This window comes from Pseudorasbora parva, chromosome 11, assembly GCF_024679245.1.
Source record: "Pseudorasbora parva isolate DD20220531a chromosome 11, ASM2467924v1, whole genome shotgun sequence".
Taxonomy (NCBI): domain Eukaryota; kingdom Metazoa; phylum Chordata; class Actinopteri; order Cypriniformes; family Gobionidae; genus Pseudorasbora; species Pseudorasbora parva.
In genome coordinates this window covers 3,055,402-3,078,149 of record NC_090182.1, presented here as the reverse complement: position 1 = coordinate 3,078,149, position 22,748 = coordinate 3,055,402, and the positions used below count along the sequence as shown (strand labels likewise).

The 22,748-nt window shown below is 43.0% G+C and overlaps 1 protein-coding gene, 1 long non-coding RNA gene and 1 other non-coding gene across 3 annotated transcripts; all 3 read left to right on the top strand.

The window, feature by feature from the left end:
- The first annotated feature begins 9,432 nt into the window (after positions 1-9,432).
- Positions 9,433-13,596, top strand: LOC137092536 (nuclear factor 7, brain-like). The gene is made up of 6 exons (XM_067456813.1): positions 9,433-9,828; positions 11,901-11,996; positions 12,111-12,341; positions 12,452-12,474; positions 12,557-12,675; positions 13,052-13,596. Exons 1-6 carry the CDS (start codon positions 9,433-9,435, stop codon positions 13,594-13,596), a joined length of 1,410 nt encoding a protein of 469 aa, XP_067312914.1.
- Positions 13,597-15,312: 1,716 nt separating this feature from the next.
- LOC137092545 (uncharacterized) lies at positions 15,313-17,400 on the top strand. Its single transcript, XR_010908306.1, has 4 exons — positions 15,313-15,455; positions 16,065-16,123; positions 16,799-16,851; positions 17,073-17,400. It is a non-coding gene; the product is annotated as an uncharacterized lncRNA (long non-coding RNA).
- LOC137093329 (small nucleolar RNA SNORA74) lies at positions 16,183-16,376 on the top strand. Its single transcript, XR_010908429.1, has one exon. It is a non-coding gene; the product is annotated as a small nucleolar RNA SNORA74 (small nucleolar RNA).
- Positions 17,401-22,748: the final 5,348 nt, after the last annotated feature.

Genomic DNA, 22,748 nt, shown 5'->3' with positions numbered 1-22,748 from the left:
TCTTTCTTTCTTTCTTTCTTTCTTTCTTCCCACATCCCTTTTTTTTTTCTCACAAATCTAATCTGTCCACTGGTTTACTTGTTCTACCAGATCTAGTCATAACCAGTCCTGTTTGTGTCTTTGGAGGCTGAGACAAAGTTGTCCCAGTATTCAATGTAGACTCAGGCTGCTACTCATGTGATTGTTCTTTTTGAACCCGAGACTGACTTAATCGAGCAGATTTATAGCCTGACAAGCCAGACCCACATCAAGATGTTTGGTCTGGAAACTCACCATTGACGGCTCAATCCGAGGGGCGGATAAATGGTCGTCTTTCAAACTCCCTCTGCACGCGATAGGATAGCGCTACAACCAACCAGAGCAACGAAGGTGAAGCGGAGCTCGCTGACTGATTAAACATTCGCCGTATCCGGTCGGCTAAACTCAGAACACATCTTCCCTTTTTAAGAATGACATCAGTGCCGTTCTTTGTTCTTTTCTCAGAGAAAAGCTTAAATCCAAGTCTTCCAGAGTCGCGGTCAAAGCTGATTCGTAAGACCGCCGCCGTTCGCCAGTTTCTGTGTTTACTAGAAGCTCGCAAACGCAACTCGGCCGTCGTCATTATGGCCCCGCCCGCTGACTCTATACACGACGTGATTGGCCCGTCCAGATTGTGAGGAACACAGCTCAGAAGGGTATTGAGAGTTGCTAGACGACACTTGCGGGCAAATTAAATTTGCTGCCGCTAGGGTGCGTCTAGATTTCTAGGCTAGCGGATTTAGGGATGAAGTGCAAATGACGGCGATTGCGGCGCAGAGTTGCCCCTTGATGTGTCTCAATAATAAAAGATCGAGGAGTCGTGCTCTCGCCTGTGACCACAGCAGCTGTTCCCCAGATCTTTTGATGGTCTAACTTTGTGAGTACGGCATCACCAGACCTCAATGATGGTAAGGGTCTAGCCCCATGGTGGCGATTAAAGTAGAAGGCTTGCTTTTGCTTTTCCATGGAATCTTTTCTCCGTACATCGTCCAAGTTTGGCCATTCCGGCTGAAGATTTGTATCAAGCATTGGAAGTGTCGTTTTAATCTTTCTGCCCATAAGGAGTTCAGCTGGGCTTACGCCAGTAGTGATGCAAGGTGTTGCCCTGTAGCTCATCAGAGCCAGAAGTGGATCTTTCTGTTTTAAAATGTTCTTAGCAATCTGCACTCCTCTCTCTGCATGTCCATTTCCTTGAGTGTGGTGTGGACTAGATGTGATGTGCAGAAAGTCAAATTCTTTTGCAAATTCTTGAAACTCAGAACTCACAAACTGACGACCATTGTCTGAGACAATTTCATCAGGGCATCTTTCCTGTTGTCTGTGTTTGATTTTCCCACACCTTCCACATTTTGGTTCTCCTTGCTCTTTATCATTTTTCCGTTTAGGTTTCCATTTATGTTGCCATCTATGTGCTGTTTTCTCTTGAGCTATCTCTTGTACTGCAGCGCACGCCTCCCCCTGCTGGTCAACTTGGAGTGCTACCTCTTCAGATTGGCGCACGCTTTGAATTGTTTGAGCCAAAGTTAGATCGGACATTAACAGCAGTCTGCACGACAGATCTTTATCATGTATCCCCACGACTATCCAATCCCAAATGTGTTCATCTCTGTGTTCACCAAAGTCACAGTTTCAGATAAATCATAGAGAGTTCTGATGAAAGCTTCAGCCGTTTCACCAGGGCGCTGTACTCTTTGATAGAAACAGGCTCGCTCGTGAATCACATTCCGTTTAGGAAAGAAATACTCGTCGTATTTTCTTAACACAAAGTTGAATTTCTTCTGGTCATCCTCCTCTTTAAAGGTGAATGACTTAAATATGTGTTCTGACCTGAACTTCCCCGTCTTCTTTATCCAATTTTGTAGCGCTCCGAAAACGCTTAAAACGTTGCTTCCAGTCAGCTCACTCATTTGGACGATCAAATGGAAAACAATCTGGGGGATTGAATTTAGCCATCCTTCCGAGGCTGTGTGGTCGTCAAGCACTTCTGACACCATATAATAACTTACTGAACACACGTGTCTGAACAGAACACCAGGGTTACTTTATTCTCTTGTTGGGAACATGAACACACTCAACATCCAGCATCATGCTCTAAAACGTCATCACAACGTAATCACGTTCTCTTAAAGGCATACACCCATTACAATATATATATATTGAAAAAAATAAACAAATAAAACATGCAAACTAAGTTTATTTTAACTTCAAAAACGCAATTTACTAGGATTTCCCCCCCTACATTGCACTGTGCCTACTTCAGAGATCACGTTTCCCACCTAATTTTGGCTAGCATCAAATGCCTCACCTCTTTAGAAAGCTGAGACCCTGTAGTTTCTCAGGAAACAAGCGGAATAATTGTGTGAAGTAGTGGCACAGAGTTATAGCGGCTAGAATATAGTTTTTTTTTACACGAGCTGCACGATTAAGTCGTTTATCGAAACGAAAAGCTGCCATTTCAGCGTGTTAAAGCAGCCAGATTTGTAGCCATGTTAATAACGTTTGTAAGAAACCAAACCATTTGTAAATCCGTCAAGATTTCAGCGAGATAGAAGTATTTATGTTCGTACAGATCACTCATCTTACATCAGGTTCCACTGAGCCCGACAGAAAGCTTGCCTGTGACAAGATGGCCGCCGGTGATGACGATGGTGACTCCGCTGTAAGACATCTAGCCTTTATTATCTATGGTTGCTACGATATGTGACTCACAATGACTGAAACGACCAATTAAAAGAGCATTCTCTAATGATGTTCCAAGATGTTAAAAACGCTACGCTGGTCATAGAAAAATGGGGAGAAATTAGTAGGCCTATCTACCGCACACTGCAAAAAATGACTGATTTTAACAGTAAAAAAAATTGAAAATGTCTGTCATGGATTTGCACTGAATTGATTCTCAAAAATACGGAATTATGCGTACGTTAAACATAGTTGTCCCACACTCGAATCAAGAGTCACAGGACACGCACGCAGTACATCATCTCCTCAACATGTCGAACGAAAATGTAAGAAAATCTGACAGTGGCGCTAAAAAGAGAAAAGAGCAGACACAGAAAAAATTGAGAAATGAAGAAACTCTGAGAAAAATACCCAAGCTTACGACTGTCTTTAAAAAAAAATCAGAAGAACACATAGAAAATAACACTGCCGACAAAGACGACGAGGCTAATTCCCTATCAGCTACAACATCAGCCGCGGAGGCTTTGTGAATCTATCGAGACATCCTCGTCCTCACACACTTTAGGTAGGCCACCGCCAAATATACCGAATATACCCCCTCCTTCGACCAGCACTTCTGAATCAGGTGATGATGATGCAACGGATACTACAGGCCTGCAGTTTTCTCCAATTAAAGAACATACTACATCCACTGATGCTGCTTGTTGGGGCCCTGCTGTCACTGAGCAATTGCGTTGTTACTGGATTAGTAAGGGGGTGAAAGCATCCCTGTTGTGTCAAAATAAAGACGCACCATTCCATGCATCAGAGCGATTTTACAAAAACCAGAAGAGGTGTTTTAGCAAAAGCTTGTTCACTTGCTCTATGCGTAATGGTGAAGCTGTGCAAAGAGAATGGCTTGTTTATTCTCCTTCGACTGGAAACGTGTTTTGCTTTTTTTGTTGATTATTTGGGCAGTCTGCAAGTTCTTTTTCTCACTCCGTTTCTGTGATCGGAAACATTCGTGTGCAGAGGAACATGAATCAAGTCTGCCTCATAGAAATGCCATGCTTACATGGTTGGCACGAACGCAGGCACATGGAATAGATGCAGAACTGAAAGAGCAATGTGAAGACGAGCAAAAATATTGGCAAGAAGTCCTAAAACGAGTGTTTGCTGTGATAAAGTTCCTGTCAGAACGCGGCCTCGCATTCCGGGGAGACGTTGAGACGATCGGGTCTCCAAGTAATGGCAATTATTTAGGGAAACTTGAACTTTTTAGCAAGTTTGACCCTTTTCTTGCAGAACATATGAGAAAATATGGAAATAAGGGGAGGGGAAGTACATCTTATCTATCTAACACCATATGCGAGGAATTTATTGCACTGATGGGACAGAGAGTTCAAGATGAAATAATTCTTCAAGTACAGACCTCTAAATATTTTTCCATGATAGTTGATTCCACCCCGACTTAGCACATGACGACCAACTCACATTTGTGGTACATTACGTTTCCACAGAAGGGGAAGTATTCGAACGCTTTCTAAAATTTCTGCCGATATTCAGTCACACAGGAGATTCACTTTTTAGTCCGTATCATGGATCCTAAATGAGATGAATCTTGATATTAAAAACTGTAGGGGCCAGTGTTATGATGACACATCTAACATGTCTGGTCTTTATCGGGGTTTGAGGGCTCACATTCAGGAGGTGAACCCATTAGCTGACTGGATACCCTGCGCTGCTCATTCACTGAACCTTGTTGGAATGAACAGTTTTACTTGCTGCAGTGAAACGTTTTCATTTTTTGCATTCATACAGTCATGTTTTCATTTTTTTTCCGGCATCCCCAAGGTGTTGGAAAGTCATTATGGATGGACTTAAATCAAACTAAAATGGTCGCCTAGAGACATTAAAAGGACTATCCGACACCCGATGGGCCACTCACGCGCAGGCCACTAAAGTCCTTTGCTTGCATTACCAAAAGTTATTGGATGTCTTGCTTAACTTGTCCGCAGACGACAGTGAAAACCCTGCTACTCGAAATTAAGCTCAATCTCTTGCGAATTCACCGTGAGACTGCATTTTTATGCATATTATGGAACAAGATTCTGCAAAACATTCAGAAAACGAGCACCGTTCAGAAAGTACACTTGGATCTAGTGACAGCTGTAGAAATGTTTCGGTCACTTGCAACTTTTGTAGAAAATTTGCGTTAACAGTTTGGAGAGTTGGAGATGATAGCCAAACTAATTTCTGCTACCCAAGAATACAGGACCGCAACCACTCGCAAAATAAAAAATAAAACAAGAGCAGATGAATCTACAACTCCTGATCACATCCTCACTGGCAGTGAAAAGGTTTGTGTAGATGTGTTCCTTGTCATTAATGATAACCTGACCAGCGTGTTACAGAGAAGGTGTAATGCATACGAAGAAACCTGCCGCTACTGGGGCTTTTTAACCCGTCTAAAAGACATGCCCACTGAAGAGATCCTGTCGGAGTCTCGTACAAAAATACTCTGAAGATCTGCAGGAGCATTTAGATGATGAACTTGTTCAGTGTGGTGTGGCAAGCAGCGGGACGAGGGACCGCGAGAGCGAGCCGGTGACGAGTGGTAATGAGTGCCAGCTGCGTGACGCACCGGTCTCGTCTCGCGGCCGAGGGACGGGAGCATAAAAGGAGGAGCCAAGGCAGCGGAAGACGAGAGAGGACCAGGCCTGGGTTTTATGTTGAGTTTTGTTTAAGTTTTATTATCTTTGTGTGGGCAGTCGTCCGTGAGGGGCTGCCCATGTTTTATTTTGTGGGTATTTGCTGGCAGTCGTCCGTGAGGGGCTGCCCGCGGTTTTACTTTCGTTTTGTTTATTTATTTTGAATTAAAGCTTTAAAACGCCTCCTTTCTTCCCATCTACAAACATCGTTACACTGGTGCCAAAACCCGGGGGGAAGGAGGGACATGCTGTCGAAGAGCCCTCGCTGCTGAGGGGGATCGCGGTGCTGAGGAGGTCGGGCAGCGCGGGAGGCGATGGTGCTGGAGCGAGGAAGGTGGGACAGAGACCTCGCTGCCGTGCCCCGGGGTCGAGGTGGGGTGGCTGCCGTCCGAGAGGGAGCGGAGGAGTCGCCGCGCTTGCCTTGGGCCGGAGCCTGCTGCCGTCCGCCTGATAGGGGAGGAGCAGGGAGCGCGGGGCTCGCTGCCCGGTCCCTCAGAAATAGGGGTCACAGCCGGCTGCCAGGGGGCGGAGGAGGATCGAGCTGTCCACCAAGCGTCCAGTGCCATCGCACAGCACCATGAGGAAGAGCCTCTCGGCGGGCGGAGGGCCGAACGGCAGTGTGTCAGGGAACCGGACCAGATTTTTTTTTTCTTCTTTCTTTCTTTTTTCCCTCTCTCCCCTCTCTCGTTCTCTAGCTCCTCGTGCTCCCGTCTCCATTTCTCTCGCCTCTCTGTCCTCACCCCAGGCGCCGCGGCCGGCGTGATTCCCCCCCGGGAGGGGGGGGGGGTATAGCGCAGTCTCGGGAGTGCCCCCCGGCCTGCGAGGGGCGATGGGGGTATGTGGTGTGGCAAGCAACGGGACGAGGGACCGCGAGAGCGGGCCGGTGACGAGTGGTAATGAGTACACACCGGTCTCGTCTCGCAGTAGAGGGACGGGAGCATAAAAGGAGGAGCCAAGGCAGCGGAAGACGAGAGAGGACCAGGCCTGGATTTTATGTTGAGTTTTGTTTAAGTTTTATTATGTTTGTGTGGGCAGTCCTCCGTGAGGGGCTGCCCACGTTTTATTTTGTGGGTATTTGCGGGCAGTCGTCCGTGAGGGGCTGCCCGCGGTTTTACTTTCGTTTTGTTTATTTATTTTGAATTAAAGCTTTGAATGTTCGCCGGTTCCCGCCTCCTTCCTTCCCATCTACAAACTTTGTTACATTCAGTTTATTGCGTTTTGCTCCCTGACTAATGAGCTCTCGCCTCGAAATTGAATGCTTATCCTCAAAGAAAAGCAGCTCCAGTGTGCGTTTCCCAATGTTGAAATTGCGTTAAAGCTCCACTGTGTGATATTTTCCCCCATCTAGCAGTGAAAAGCCATATGACCATCCAGTGAATAACAGTTTCTGTTCCTCTCAATTCTGATTTTGTTTTTACTCCTACGGTGGCCGATTTAGTCCAAGATTAACATGGCAATTTCAGTGTTCAACTCTAAGCCCCGTCGTCTCCTGTTATAATCATCAAAAGTAAGGCGAAATACATTTTCTACTATGTAGTTGCCTGGTCACTGTTTCTTTATTTTATATGGTGTATGTGTCCACTGAGCCAAACTATGACAAGCATTATTGTTTTTACAAACTGTCCACTACTGTACTATTCACTACTGTACTATCCACTACTGTACTATTCACTACTGTTGTGCTGACTTGATGATAGTGTTGAGTTGCGTCTGTCAGATGCGCGCATGCGTGTGCGCGCGTGTGTGTGTGTGTGTGTGTGTGTGTGTGTGTGTGTGTGTGGTGCATGCTAAAGCTGCTCTTACCATTATGTTCTTAACACAGCTTATGATGACATACAGGCGTGCTCTGGTTAAATGGTGGTGTATTCAAGCAGGTGTAGTAGTAGTGTTGGTCTATATTTTATATTTTCATAACAGATGCGTTTTAGGCTAGGCCTACTTGTTTTTCCCTGGGTCCACCTACATTGTGATTCTTGGCTACGCCAGTGGTTTGAAGAAGGTGGTCGATGCGAGGTGGCGGAAGCATTACCAGCGTAAAGAGAGAGGGGTGCCCCACTAAGGGGATGCAGAGATGTCGCTGCATGTTTATATGGCCATTTCTGGTTGTTTAAATTATCAGCCCTCAGAAGCCCCCTAAAAATGCAGGGCCCCAGCGTATTGGGTCTGATCCAGCTGTCATCCAAGCGGCAGTGTGTGTGTGTGTGTGTGTGTGTGTGTGTGTGTGTGTGTGTGTGTGTGTGTGTGTGAGCCTGTTTATGTGGTTTATGAGGACACAAATTTGTATAACTACATGGGTATTACACTGGTATTACACTATAAATGTGGTTTATGAGGACATATCAAATGTCCTCATAATTCAAATGGCCTTAAAAACATACTAAATTATGTTTTTTTGAGAAAGTAAAAATGCAGAATGTTTCCTGTGATGGGTAGGTTTAGGGGCAGTGTGTGTGTGTGTGTGTGTGTGTGTGTGTGTGTGTGTGTGTGTGTGTGTGTGTGTGTGTGTGTGTGTGATGGGTAGGTTTAGGGGCAGTGTAAGGGGATAGAAAATACGGTTTGTACAGTATAAAAACCATTACGCCTATGGAAAGTCCCTGTAAACCACATAGACCAACGTGTGTGTGTGTGTGTGTGTGTGTGTGTGTGTGTGTGTGTGTGTGTGTGTGTGTGTGTGTGTGTGTGTGTGTGTGTGTGTAGTTTGGCTATTTTATGTTTTTGCCAGAAGTGTCTTATGCTCATCAAGCCCGCATTTATTTAAACAAAATACAGAAAAAGTAGTAGCCTAATATTGTGAAATATAATATAATATTATGTTCTTTTAAACTTTTTATTAATCAAAAAATCTTGAAAAGAGTATCACAGCAGGTTATAAAAAATATTAAGCAGCACAGCTGAGTCCAACACTGACATTAAATCATTGAAATAGGCTACATTATTTCACTTCATGGCGGTGAGGAAACAATAATAACATGATTCCGAGTCATTTAAAACATTTTCAGACATTTTGCATTTTAAATCACATCGCAGTGTTAAAAAGTGAGAAAAGAACTTGAACAAGTAGGGTCATGTTTAAAGAAATCACAATATAATGAAAAAAATTGTTTTGCAAATGTTCTTTTTCTGAGCTCTACACATTGTTTACTGTATCACTTTATATATTCCTTAAGTATTATTGATTTGAAAAGTTTTAATCATAGAAAATGCATTAACGTTATCCTGTATGACATTTTGACTGGTGTTGACATGATTCTCAGTTTAACTGCTTTAAATGCATTGTTTATAATTTAGATTTCAGTCATAAGTAAAAATAAATAAATAAATAAATACGTCCCATAAAGATAATAACTACTGTGATGTGCAGTTTTAAGCTAGGCCTATTTGATTTTTTTATCAGTTGAAAACCTTATTTGTCACTGGCCCACATCTATCTATCTATCTATCTATCTATCTATCTATCTATCTATCTATCTATCTATCTATCTATCTATCTATCTATCTATCTATCTATCGACTTCAAAAACGTCAAACTTTAAACTTCAAACTACATTAAACTAAAAATCTTCAAACTTTAAGCTTTTTAAACCTTTTCAAACTTTCTGATCGACTCTCTCCCAAGCCAACGTAAAGTTTTTCTCGACGACCTTTTTAATCTAGTAGTATAATCGTTTTTTTCAAAGTCAACGAGAATATGACGTATCCAGGAATGAGCGTGGCTTCTGACGTCACACTTGGATGTGGGCGGGGTTGGACGTCCACCGCAGGCTGCAGCGAGGGTCTCCAATGGCCGGCCCACCACTGGGTTTATGTCACAGCAGAAACGCCACCATATTACAAACCCGTTTTCAGTCTTATTATATCTTGCTTTGATTTTTACTGAAAGCTAAAACTAGTCTGTATTGAGAAGAACAGAGGAGGACACATTATATTAGCATTTTTTTAGTATTTCTTAATTAGATTTGTATTGTAATATCTAGTTACTTTTCCAAGCAAAGTTTAGAAAGTGAAAGTAAATTGTAGATCATTGGATCTTTTACAAGACGAGGGAATGGATTCAAAATCTTTGGAAGAGCTTTCTTGTCCTGTTTGCCTTGAAATCTTCAAGGATCCTGTTTTTCTGTCCTGTAGTCACAGTATTTGTAAAGAGTGTCTACAACAGTTCTGGAAAACTCAGGACACTCAGGAGTGTCCCGTCTGCAGGAGAAGATCCTCAAAAGATGAACCGCCATTTAATCTCACGTTAAAAAACTTGTGTGATTCTTTGATAAAGGAGAGAAATGAGAGGCGTTCATCAGAGTCTGAGGAGATCTGCAGTTTACACAGCGAGAAACTCAAACTCTTCTGTCTGGAGGACAAACAGCCTGTGTGTGTCGTGTGCAGAGACTCAAAACAACACGATAATCATAAATTCAGACCCATCAGTGAAGTGGTTTCATCTTACAAGGTAAGACAAATGTCTCTCATTTAATGCTAAATACAGTGATAAACACGGTAATATTTGTGTATACAATAGAATAGTAGCCTATTTACTTTTGCTCAGACTAAATCTCCATGATCACTACTGATATAAAATTCTCCACTAAGCTTCAACTGCTCTAATGTTCAGCACAAACATGTTTGGAAAAAATAGATATGTCATGGGTTATTCATATTTTTTCAAATGTGATTTATTACAAGACACACCAAAAGTGTTTGATACTAAAATACACTATATTGCCGTTAGTATTGGGCCGCTCCTTCAGATCCCCGAGTTCAGGTGTTCAGTCTCTTCATGTCCACAGGAGTATAAATCAAGCTCTAGGCCTGCAGATGCTTCTACACACATTAGTGTAAGAATGGGTCGCTCTCAGGAGCTCAGTGAACTCAAGCGTGGGGCCGTGATAGGTTGCCACCTGTGCAATAAGTCCATTCCTGACATTTCCTCACTACTAAATATTCCACGCTTCAAGCCTTACATCACCAAGTGCAATGAAAAAAATAGACTTACTTGTAGGTCTGAAACTCCACATATGGGATATTTATTGTCCAATAACAAATATTTTAGAAACATTTTAGTCATAATTATAGCGTTCCTATTTTATTGCGCTCCGTCTGTATGCCGAACACGGCGGCGCTCGTTCACGGAAGCCTGGATTTTAGCGAATATTTACTTTTAAAAGGCTCGTCCTCTCCTGACAGCAAAATGGACATATTTGCTGGACTTTCTAACATTTTCAGATGGAGAATATACATGTGAAATGTAAGTTATGCACTGAGGAAAGCACCTGTCGTGGAAATTCTCAATTGAGAATGAGATGTCGTCATGACACCACACCCCGCCCCCAGAAATCACCACCCCGCCATTTTGGGAGGATGCCCGCCAGGTAGTGGAATCAGACAGAGAGTGGAGGAGAGATGTTCTGATGATTACGATGTACTTTATTTTACAAACTCAACGGAAAATGAAATTTTAATCCATCCAAGCCGACCTGAGAAAGCTCTGTAAACATACGCCATTATTTCACCACAGGGTGTCAGTCATCGTCTAGTGACCGCGATGCTGAAGTGTGTTGACACCTGATGAATGCGATCTATTGTTTATTTGTATTAAACAATTTGTTATTCTGTCATTTTTCATTTACTCCAAATTATTGTATGTAATTTACATTATAAATTATGCCCAAAATGCTTAATTAATATTCAGCGTAACTTAGGCCTATAGTTGGCTGTCATTTTCCTCTAACGTTGCATTTATTTAAGGCACATACCGAGCATTTATTCCACTTAAAGGCTGGACTAAAAGCACCAGCACACACAAGCGATCCTTTTTATTAGTCAAATTCATTGAGAAATGTAAACGCAACAGGTATAAAATATGATGAGTATGAGAAAAACACTGTTACTGAGAGGACGGGCACTGGACTGCTGCAGGATAGTGGGGAGATTTGTTTATTAGTCAGAATGCACAGAAATATATATTTATAGAAACATTCCAGGAAGGTGCAAGGTAGTAATAACGAGTCTAAGTTAGATCTCTGTCCCATTCTGCTGCACTATAGCCAGTTATCTTGAAGCCCTTAATAAAAAGTGTGTCATGTTGAAGGCAAATTGTACCATGCACTTTCTCTGCATCAGCTCACTCAGCATACCAGCTATTTTCCAGATGCGCTCATATCAATCTGCTGTATATCGATATAAACGGTTTTGCCTCATTCCATGTCGTCTCTTAAAAATATATCGATATATTGTACAAACTCGATATACCGCTCAGCCCTACCGCCACTGGACAAATCACGCTTTTCTGTCTGGCAATCCCATGGACGATTCTGGCGGTTGCCAGGAGAACGGGACTTGCCTGACTGCATTGAGCCAAGTGTAAAGTTTAGTAGAGGGGGGATTATGGGGTGGGGTAAAAAAAACATTTGTTTGGCAAAAACATGATTTCTTGATGTTCATTGTTTACAGTTAAAAACTTCAAAAATATATGTCCTGCCTTATTGCTTCATTAGTTTGACAGATTTTAATCTTAACCTGTAGGAGGAATTTAATACAGCGCTGACGTCCTTACAAAACAAGCTCAAACATGGAGAAGAAATGAAAGGGGAGTGTGATGAAACAATCCAACACATCGAGGTGAGGATGTGTAAAGAGTTAAACACTCAACATTCACACACACAGTTTATTATTGACATTAGTGGTGTGTGTGTTCACACAGAGCTGACTGAAGTGAATGTGATGTGATTTCAGTCTCAAGCTGAGCACACAGAGCGTCAGATTAAAGAAGAGTTTGAGAAGCTTCATCAGTTTCTCAGAGACGAAGAAGAAGCTACAATCACTGCACTGAGGGAGGAAGAGGAGCAGAAGAAGCAGAGGATGAAGGAGAAGCTGGAGGAGATGAACACACACATCTCAGCTCTTTCACACACAATCAGAGACATGGAGGAGATGATGAAAGCCAACGACGTCTCGTTTGTAAAGGTGACCAATCAATCTGGCTTCATTCTTTGAGCATAAAACAACTTGAGCCTCACTGACAATGAGAGTGTTTGATAAGATATTAACATGTTTTCAAACTCTATATTTTGCAGAACTTTAACGCCTCAATGGAAAGGTGAGTGAGCTGCTCGTATCTCTTCTCTCAGTGGATCTGAACTCAAATTCACTGCAGTTCTGACTCCTGAATGTTCCTCCAGAGTCCAGATCCCACAGCCGGATCCACGGATGAGTTCTGGAGCTTTGATTGATGTGTCCCGTTATCTGGGTAACCTGCGGTCCAGAGTCTGGAAGAAGATGCTGGAAACTGTCCAACACAGTGAGTCTCAGCAGATCTGACACCAGCGCAAAACATCCTTCAGATAGAAACACACACAACATTAACATCTGATAGAAATATATTTAATAATCACTCGAGTTTCTGAGTGAATCTGAACTGTATTTCAGAAGATCATCAGATCATACAGTGAACTCATAATGACTACAGAAGTCTGTTCCTCATGGTCTCTGCTTATGTATTAGGATACAATAGTGTTTATTGAATATGATATTAAACCTGAAGCCTCAATCCATTCTGACAGAAACTGACAGACCATTGTCACGATAGCAGGATTTATAGAAAGTCTTTATATGTGTTTTATATTTACATTTCTGATCATATTTCATCCTGTAATCTGATGTTCTTCTCTTTGCAGCTCCGTTGACTCTTGATCCAAACACAGCACATCCTCGTCTCACACTCTCGTCTGATCTGACCAGTGTGTCGTACAGTGATGAAGATAAAACACTTCCTGATGATCCAGAGAGGTTTCACAGGTATCCATGTGTCCTGGGATCTGAGGGCTTTAACTCAGGAACACACTGCTGGGATGTGGAGGTCGGTGACAGTACAGGCTGGAGTCTTGGAATAACCACAGCATCAAACCAGAGGAAGGGAGAGGATTTCTTTGACTCTAATGTCTGGTGTGTGGGGTACTGGAACAGCGAATACTGCTCTCAATCCCCAGATAAACCCATCACTGTCTTTCCTGTTAAAGTGAAGCTTCAGCGTGTGAGAGTTCAGCTGGACTATGACAGAGGAACAGTGTCATTCTCTGATCCTGTAACTAACACACATTTACTCACATTCAGGACGTCCTTCACTGAGACTGTCTTTCCATTCTTATATAATCTCAGCAGAACTTCCCCTCTGAGGATCTTACCAGTTAAACTGATTATTACAGCAGAAAATCACAGTTAAATCTGATTCTGCTTCCAGATCAATGGGTTATTGATGTGATGTGATAAAAATGACTATAATTAGTATTGTCATAATTTAAAATGCAGTAAATGGTTAAACATTTATTTGTCTTATGGACCTGTTGTTATAAAAACTGCTTTGTCTTTTGATTCTTTACATTTTTGAGCCCAATCTCAGAATTGTCCTGTGGTGTGACCGTCTCAAGCATGGGTCAGTAAACTACAACTTTCATAAAATAAAAATAAAAATGAAAAGCATAAAAATAATCTGGGGCAGGGTGATTACAGTTTTTTGAGCACTTTGTTGTTTTGGCTTGGATTTTAATTTCTTGAAATATGAACTGAATTTAGAAATGCTTGGCTGTGTTTAATAAACTAAATGTATTTTTGAAATGAAGACGGCGTTTGGAGTGGAGTGTGTGTTAAATAATCACTGTTCCCTGAATCAACGGCTCAATACAAGAGGCCGACCTAAGAGTTCACTGTAAAAAAATCCCCATAACATTTACGGTAAAACAAACGGCAGCTGTGGTCGCCAGAACTTCACCGTAAGAAATACGGTAGCAACATTTTAGGTTTTAAAGATGTAAGTTAAATTTACAGTAAATAACTGTATTTCATTCACTGAAATAATGTTGAATTACCAACCTATTGAAATGCTAATATCTGTGATGTACCTTTGATATACACTGACAACCAATCACAGTGAAGATGAGAGTCACATGACGAATCAAAGCTCAGGAGGATAACGCTAATATATCAAAGGTGCCCAGTGTCATTCACACAAACACTAAACTCCGGCCCATGACACTTTAAAAATGCAATAAACATTAATTTAACAACATTACATTTAACATAAAACCCTAATGAACATAACTGGTTAGAAAAAAACTAAGAAAAAAAGAGTAATTTCAGTGAAAATACATCAAATGTGAAGTGTCCTGCAGGCAATTCTGGGAATATCAGTTTACGTTTTTTTTCACTGTAAATTACACAATCACTTCTTTTTCACTTCTAAAAACAGTAAATTTAATGGTATTTTACTGTAAAATGTAAGTTTAGATTATGGTTATTCATTGTATAATACGGAAGCTTACCATTAATTGGTTTCAACCGTGTGTAATACAATTATTATTATTATTAATATTATTATTATTATTTTTTATTTTATTTTTTGCAGCCTAAAATACGACAAAAAGTTTGTCTTTTTGTTAAATAAATACGGTTTTCTGTTTATTTTGTTTAGCTATTGATTTAAAGAAAAATCTCTAATAGCAGCGATGGGTTTATACAGTGAGACTGTTTGAACATCATTAATACACAATCATTTAACCAAACAATACAGCTGGACAGAGTGAATACTGATCTAGAGTCAGTGTTTGACATTTCATTAGGCTAATAGTTAACTTTGTGGCAATCAGCACTTTACATGCAGGAATTTCCCACAATATAGGTGGATTTAGTAAATCAAATAGCCCCCATGTATGCTGCAGGCAAGACATCAATATAGTTACAGTCGACTGTTAATTAATTCTGCAAATGTTCAAATGTAATTGAACGATTACTAGTGTTGATGCAGAGACTATGAGTGCTTAGAAACGGATCTGTGTCCGAAAATATATATTTTTAAAAAAGCTTGGAATTTGCGAATCGATTCGAATGAATCAGTTCATTAAAGCGAGCGATTCGTTCGCGAATCAAACGTCACCGCGTAACGTCACGCTCGCTCTTCTTCGGTGGTGGTGTGGAGCAGCGCTATAAATGGCGACGCGTTCTTCAGTGCGTTCCCTCATTCTGCGATGTCGAGGTGGAAGAGAGACAGAACTCATGAAGCTGAGGAAGGCAGATTGCTACAAGAAGGTAAATCTGACTAAAACAGCGAATTGAGTACAATATGTAGGGTTACATAAGTGACGAGGGACAGTTTAGTCGATGACGCTTCAAAATGCGTGTGCTGCTAGCGGGAGCGCGCGGGATTCCGTAGCACGTGGTTTTTCCTCAGTACTTTAAAGCGGGAAAAAGGTTTAATCTCCAAGTCTTTTGACTTAAGTATATTTTTCACGTCATTACATTGTTTAAAGCATTAGAAACTAATGGAAATATTTTTAAAGATTTATTTTATTCATGTTATTCTATGTAAGTGGACACCGGCACTCTAGTTTAATAAATAAACCGTGTAGACTCTTTTTTTTTTTTTTTTTTTCTCATTCACCAATCAAGTTTGTTTTTTATATTGAGTTTGGTTAAAAACAAAGATGATTCTCAACTATATTATGAAAGATATAATGTATTAAAATACAATTTTACTTCATGCATTATGTGGGTAAATTGGCCATATATGGGTTTTCCCATTAAATGCATCCAACATCGTCTCTAATTTGCATAATAATGTGTTCTTGGAGCAATATGTAATGAGTAAAGTATATTCATTACTTTACACTTTAATATGTATATTGGTGTTTATTTTAGGTGTCTGAATGCGGTGTTGACCCTAGATGCGGTGAAGCCAGAGCTGCTGTATCTCTGAGGTGAGTGTGTGTGCCGTGTGTTTTGAGGTGAGTGTGTGTCTTCTGTGTGTGTTTGTGGACCCAGCGGTAGTCAGCTGTGCAGGCCAGCCCGTGCCTGAGCTAGTGTTACTCTGCTGGGACAGTAAGGCGCGGCCGTCTGTGCTCCTCAGGTTTGGCTGTTTTAGTGACTCCTGAGCAGCACTGGCTGTGCCGGGCCCTCTGAGAGTGGACTGTGCTCTCCACATGAGCCGGCCCTAGTCTGAGGGCCCACACTCAGTCACATGACAAGCTTGGTTTGACAAAGTTGACTTTGATCTTCTGTACTATTTAAGCTTATTATTCTTGGACTAAAATTTCTAAATGCTCCTACTGCCTAGACTCTTCAAGCTATCGACACAGAACTCAGATCTTCAGACTGATCCGGTCTGCGGTTTTCCTAAAAATGTTAATTTAAACTTGGAAAAGTCCCATAGACTTACTTTGACAGTTGGACTTTACAAAAATGCAAATGCTGAACCGCACCAGAGGGTTAAAGTGCTTCTGTTTGGCTGACGTCACTAATGCGGCTTTAATTTCAACACCACTTCATGATCAACTCTGTCCCAATACACCAATATAGCAGTCACATTAGGGAGGTAAAGCGGGTTGTGTGCCTTTTCATGTTGCCTGATCTGTCTTTTCCTCCCATCTCTGCAGGAAGAGGTGAATGTACGAGGAGTCGGCGGTCCACTGAGCTCCTCCTAGAGCAGGTAACCTTTAATCCGCTCTCCAGTGTTATAATCCAAGACGATACCATCATGGCAGAAGCGTTTCTCTGTGATGTCTTTAGATCTTGGAAGAGCATCTGCAGGGTTGGCACTGATTTTTGTTGGGACTGTCTTCAAAAATCTGACAAAGAAGCCTGCTACACTTCTCTTTATTCACCGCTAATGTCATAATGTGTGTTTGACGGTGCTTTCTCTCGTTGTAGGAAAGGTGTGTGAAGATCTGTTCCTGAACCCTTTTTCTCTTTTATAAAGAGGTTGGCTATTTAAATGATCAGTGCTTGGTGTTTATTTATGTGAACGCATGATCTACAGCGATCCCGGGGACCTTCAGGGCAAATTTACTTGTTACAGGAACAAGATAATACATGTTGAGTTTCATCTTTGATGCACTTTACGGATGACTGCTTTAATGCAGGTCTGATCGGCTGTACGTGTGTTTTCTGTATATGAAGTGTTAAATTAACACATTTTTCTGTGCACTTTATATTTGTAAATGATTTGAACTTGAAATAAAGGCTGAGTTGTTACTCTTTGTAAGTCTTGTGTATTTGACTGTAATGGGTTTTGTCAGCATTTCTGATCGGATAATTAGATCTCAATGGACGGGTTTAAAACAGGTCACTACATTTAAGGGAAATAAGTGTCATGTCGTGTGTTTTTTTTTTTTTCACTTTGCTTTTTACTTCGCACAAGACAAAATAACTGACGTGCAAATAATGAAACTCCAATATATTGGGGTTCCCTATCGAGAGGTTCCTCATATTGCGTATGGAAAAACTCCTTTTCTCGAGAATATGAAGCAAAACTTTTAATAAAGGTATCTATGTAAAGCGCAGTCTCGCTGCACAGCAATAGCCCGGCACGAGGAGCGCTCTGATTGGCTGAGCCGCGGCAACTGCAGGAACCTATGGTGAGGCAGCTGAGAGGAACGAACCAATAGGGCGCTCCAGAGAGACCGCTGAAAAAGGGGCTTATATTTGCATACTGGAGGCTATATAAGACCCTGATTCATCATAGGTGTCAGATTTTATCTCCTTCGGTGACACCACCATGGCTGACCTCCAGAAGAAACAACCACCATCAATCCAGCGGAACCTGCAGCCGGGAGGACGTCGGATTCCCCCGGTCTCTCCGCCTTCATCTCTGCCGTTCCAGCTACGCCATCCGGCGCTATATCCTTTTTTCACTCTATTTCTAAAAGAGCGTGAGGTATTGTTGCAAATGCCTCGCTTTTCCTACGGCTCGTGCAGAGCCCCTCTCCTCAACAGCGACCGTCACATCATCTGCGTGACGTGCCTCGGACGGGATCACACGCAGTTCACGCTCTCCAGAGGCGGCTGCCCCGAGTGTGACGAGATGGTGCTGCAAACCCTTCGGGCTTGCCTCGCCACATTTGACTTCTGCCCCTGGACCACGCCGAAAGAAGTGTCATGACCAGAGGCCACCTGAGCAACGTAGCGACTGCACGCAAGGTAATTCCCCTCACCCTAGCCAGTCACTTTCACCCAGGAAGAGCAGCGCCCCTCCTTCGTAGCGGCCTGTTCTGTTTCCTTAGGTGGGCCATCGCCAGAGGAGGAGGAAGACAGCCTCTCTACAGCCGCGTCCCGTAGAGAGTTGTCAGAATCTGTCTCGGAGCCCCCGCTTTGACGCAGACCGCCGCGAGCTTCAAGACCAGCATTGACACGGAGCTGATCCGCGTGCTCTCAAAGGCCGTGGGAGAACTTGGGCTCGAGTGGTCCCAGCCCCAAGAGCCAGCGCGCAGCAGATTGGACGAGTGGTACCTCAAAAGCCGCCACCTCTATTCTCCTCAAAAGCCTGTGCCTTTCTTCCCTGAGGTACATGACGAGCTAGCCAAGTCATGGAAATGGCCCTACTTTGCTTGCACAAAGACCTCCTGTTCCCCAGTGCTCTCAACCGTTGACGGCGCTAAGGAAAAAGGCTACGAGTCCCCCCCCCCACCCTCGAAGAGGCTGTCGCCACGCACCTCTCCTGTCTCTGCCAGGGCGCAGAACCCTTCCAAGCTCTGCTGCACCACCTCAGCTCTCGCTGGCCAAGCATACGCCTCCGCCGGCCAGACTGCCTTGGCTTAGCATACTTCTCCGCTCCTTGGACGAGCTGTCCCCGACTCTTTGAAGAACCGCGCAAGCCATTGGGAAGAATATGGCGAACCTGACGGTCTTAGAGCGGCACCTTTGGCTGAACTTTTTCGAGATGAAGGACGCGGATAAAGCATCCTTCCTGGACGCCCCTATCTCTACCACGGGTCTCTTCGGTCCATCTGTGGTAGGATTCGCGGAACGTTTCACCGAAGCACAAAAGGCATCGCAGGCCATTAGACACTTCTTGCCTAAGCGCTCCAGCTCTTCTTCAGGCCGTCTGCCCTCTCAGCCCACTAAGCTGGCTCCGCCATCTTCTCGGCCTTGCTCGGCTTCCACAACGCGCCATCGTTCTCGCTCTACGAACCACAGCAGACAGCCCGAATACCAGGTACCGCAACCCAAGCTTGTGTTGAACCCTGAGCCTCTGAAGCCATCCTAGCCACAGAGAGGAAGAGAAGATGGCCAGGTCCCTCCTCGGCTGGACCCCTATATCTCCCTCTCTGTGCGCAAGAGCACAACCTGAGCTCCCTAAGGGCGGCTCACTTGCCAGGTATTCTGAATCTGGGTCCGGATATGTTATCCAGAGGACCCATTCCCTCAGGGGAATGGTCTCTTCACCCACAAACGATTCACCTTCAGATTCTCCAGCAGAAGTAGATCTCTTCGCCTCAGAAGACAATATTCACTGCCCGATATTTTTCTCCAAACGCAAAGATGCCCTGGCCGAGAGTCCACGAAAAGTAACCGAGTACGTTCCCTATCGAGAGGTTCCTCGTACTGCGTATGGAAACACAATGTAAAATGCTGTGTTTGCTAACTGACCCAGTATTCCCCTTAGAATGTGTCAAAAAACCTCTAGAGAGAGCGACATTAGGGACCATGTCTCTTCTGACATCCAGTGAATATTGGTTTTTGTTCCTCTCAATTCTGATTTCATTTTAACTCCTATGGTGGCCGATTTAGTCCAAGATTAACATATCAATCCCCCTCTTCACATCCGACATCGTGCCATGAAGTGTTAAAACGTAAAAGGCAAAGCTTGAATTTATGGGTATGTCCCTCTTTGGCTAATGTACTTTCAAGATGGAGGGGCAACAATGCGACCGGCATACGAACACCTCACCCGTATGTGTTTTCAATGGCATATTATAAACTTACGAGAATACTTTATTACTTGAAAGAAGTAAATATACATTAATGAGCACATATATTTTTTGAAAGAACTAAGCTTTAAGGCTACAACATACTCCACAAGAACAGTAAAAAAAGTTCTCGCTCCCAGGACATTTAAAGTGGACGGGGTTAATGCGGAGAAACACAGACGATCAGCACATTTTCTCGTAAATTATGGAACGAACTTTGTTCTTGTTCTCGCCACCTCAAGAAAACGAACTAATTTCTTTGTTCTTGCAGAGTATGTTCCAAACTTTAACGCTTTAACAAGGGAATGAGACAGACAGCTGAATATAATCATAATGAGTCCAGGCAGTGGGTTATGGGTAATGTAGTCCATGATAAGACACGAGTCTGGAGGAGAGCCCCCTAGTGGATATCATGAGCACTACAGCTGGAGTTGCCAATGTACAATTTTATGTGACTGACTTAAAGTTATGAACAGTCTTAGGGTGCGTTCACACTTGTAGTTCGGTTCGTTTGGTCTGGACCAAAAAACAAAAACAAAACATATAGTCCTGGTCCGCTTAGCGTTCACACGGGCATTTTTAACAACAAACCTAAAGTTACCGAACCAAAGGCATAGGGAGACGGTAACAACCTGATTGGTCGGCTTATATGACGTAGGAGCTCGTTTACCGAACATTCAAAACAATGCTGTGTGTGGATTACATGCGCGGGCATTTTATGCGTGTACATATGGCATTATTTTTTACCAGAGAACTCATGAAGAGCTCATGAAATGTTCAAAACATTCAAAACAACGCTGTGTGCTGGATTAAACGCGATCATTTTTTGCGTGTAGCCTACATATGGCATTATTTTTTTACCAGAGAACTCATGAAATGCTCAAAACATTCAAAACAACGCTGTGTGCTGGATTAAATGCGATCATTGTATGCGTGTACATGTGGCATTATTTTTACCCGCTGAGAACTCATGAAGAGCTCATAAAATGTTCAAAACATTCAAAACAGCAGCAGGATTTCCTCCATTGTGCAGAAAAGAGATGGCCGTTCTGTCGTCTGTACCTGCTAATAATGGGCAACACAGGAACTTTGATGAGAAGCCAGGTATGCTTTTTGTGTGTTTTTTCTAGCATTTTCGAAACATGCTCGTCTGACCAAATATTGATTAGGCACTTCCTCGTTGCTCCACGTTTGCCCTCTAACGTTAAAGTTGCTCATTTTGGATACACCGATCTTTCCGTGTCGTCAAATCAGCTGCATTATGCGTCGCATCTTGTGACATTATACGTCCGGTTTTTGGTCCGTTTACATGTCTTTGGTCCGTGTTGCGTTCATATATCAATCGAACCGCACCAGAGTTCGTTTGGAAGCGGACCGAGACCCATCTTTTTAGCGGTCTCGGTCCGCTTGTTTGGTGCGCACCAGGGTTCGGATGGCAGCGTTCACATATGTTCAAATGAACCGCACTAACCGAGCAACCGCACCAGGGTTCGTTTTAATCGAACCAAACATGACAAGTGTGAACGCACCCTTAAAGGACAAAAGATGACTAACTTGTAAGACTAGTTTTAGTGGTTTATGTAACCCCAGAAACTCCCTCTCACAAAACCTATCAGGAAGTGACTGGTCTTATTATTTCTCCCTTTCATTTTTACTGAAAACTAAAACGAGTCAGTGTGCCTGGCAGCTGACAGCAAGACTGAGCCAAACAAGATATGGACCTGGCAGATACTGAACAGATTCATGGAGCCATTAGCAAACAGGGAGTTTTGCTTGGAACACATGAGAAACAGCTCCAGAGATTGACAGAGGCTGTGAACCAGATTGGGGAGTCACTGCAACAACTACAGGTACACTTTCCTCGAGAACCTGTGGTACTACCAGCACCAGAGACCCCACCATTAACTGCCCCAATGCCCCAAGGACCAAAGATTCCAACCCCTCAGCACTACGATGGGAGGCCTGGTACCTGCAAGGGTTTCCTTACTCAAGTGTCACTCATCTTCGAACTCCAACCAGCCATGTTTGCTTCTGAGAGGGCTAAGATTGCATACATTATCTCCTTGTTGTGTGATCGTGCACCAGATTGGGCCTCAAATCTCTGGAGACAGCAGTCCCCCATCTGCTCTGATCTAAAAGTGTTTACAGATACTATTCAACAAGTATTTGACCATCCAGTCAGTGGCCGTGAGGCAGCCCGGAGACTGTTAGAGCTACATCAGGGGCATCAACCCCACCCTTAAGCTTGGAACATACCTTGCAAGAACAAAGAAATTTGTTCGTTTTCTCAAGGTGGCAAGAACAAGAACAAAGTTCGTTCTGGCCAGTACATTCATACTTCACCAGAACAGCAGGTTAAAGAAGAGAGTAGCTCTTCCACACACAAGTGTGAAGGTGAACTTTCATAACACAAGTTTGAAGAGGCGAGCTCATTAAACACAATACAACAATCCTCAATAGTGTCAGAGTTCACAGCACGACACCTGCGAGTGGACACACATGATTTCTCCACAGGGTATGAAAGAGAAATGTTGAAAGCATAGGCAGAGTTAAGGCTACAACATACTCCACAAGAACAGAGAAAAACAGTTCTCGCTCCCAGAGCTGCGAGAACAAAATGACGTCATGGTTTGGGAGT

Excerpts from the sequence above, each read along its gene's own strand:
- LOC137092536 (XM_067456813.1), top strand. The coding sequence starts at position 9,433 with ATGGATTCAAAATCTTTGGAAGAGCTTTCTTGTCCTGTTTGCCTTGAA. Across the intron at positions 12,475-12,556 it reads TTTAACGCCTCAATGGAAAG|AGTCCAGATCCCACAGCCGG; the intron begins GTGAGTGAGCTG and ends ATGTTCCTCCAG. Across the intron at positions 12,676-13,051 it reads GCTGGAAACTGTCCAACACA|CTCCGTTGACTCTTGATCCA; the intron begins GTGAGTCTCAGC and ends TTCTCTTTGCAG.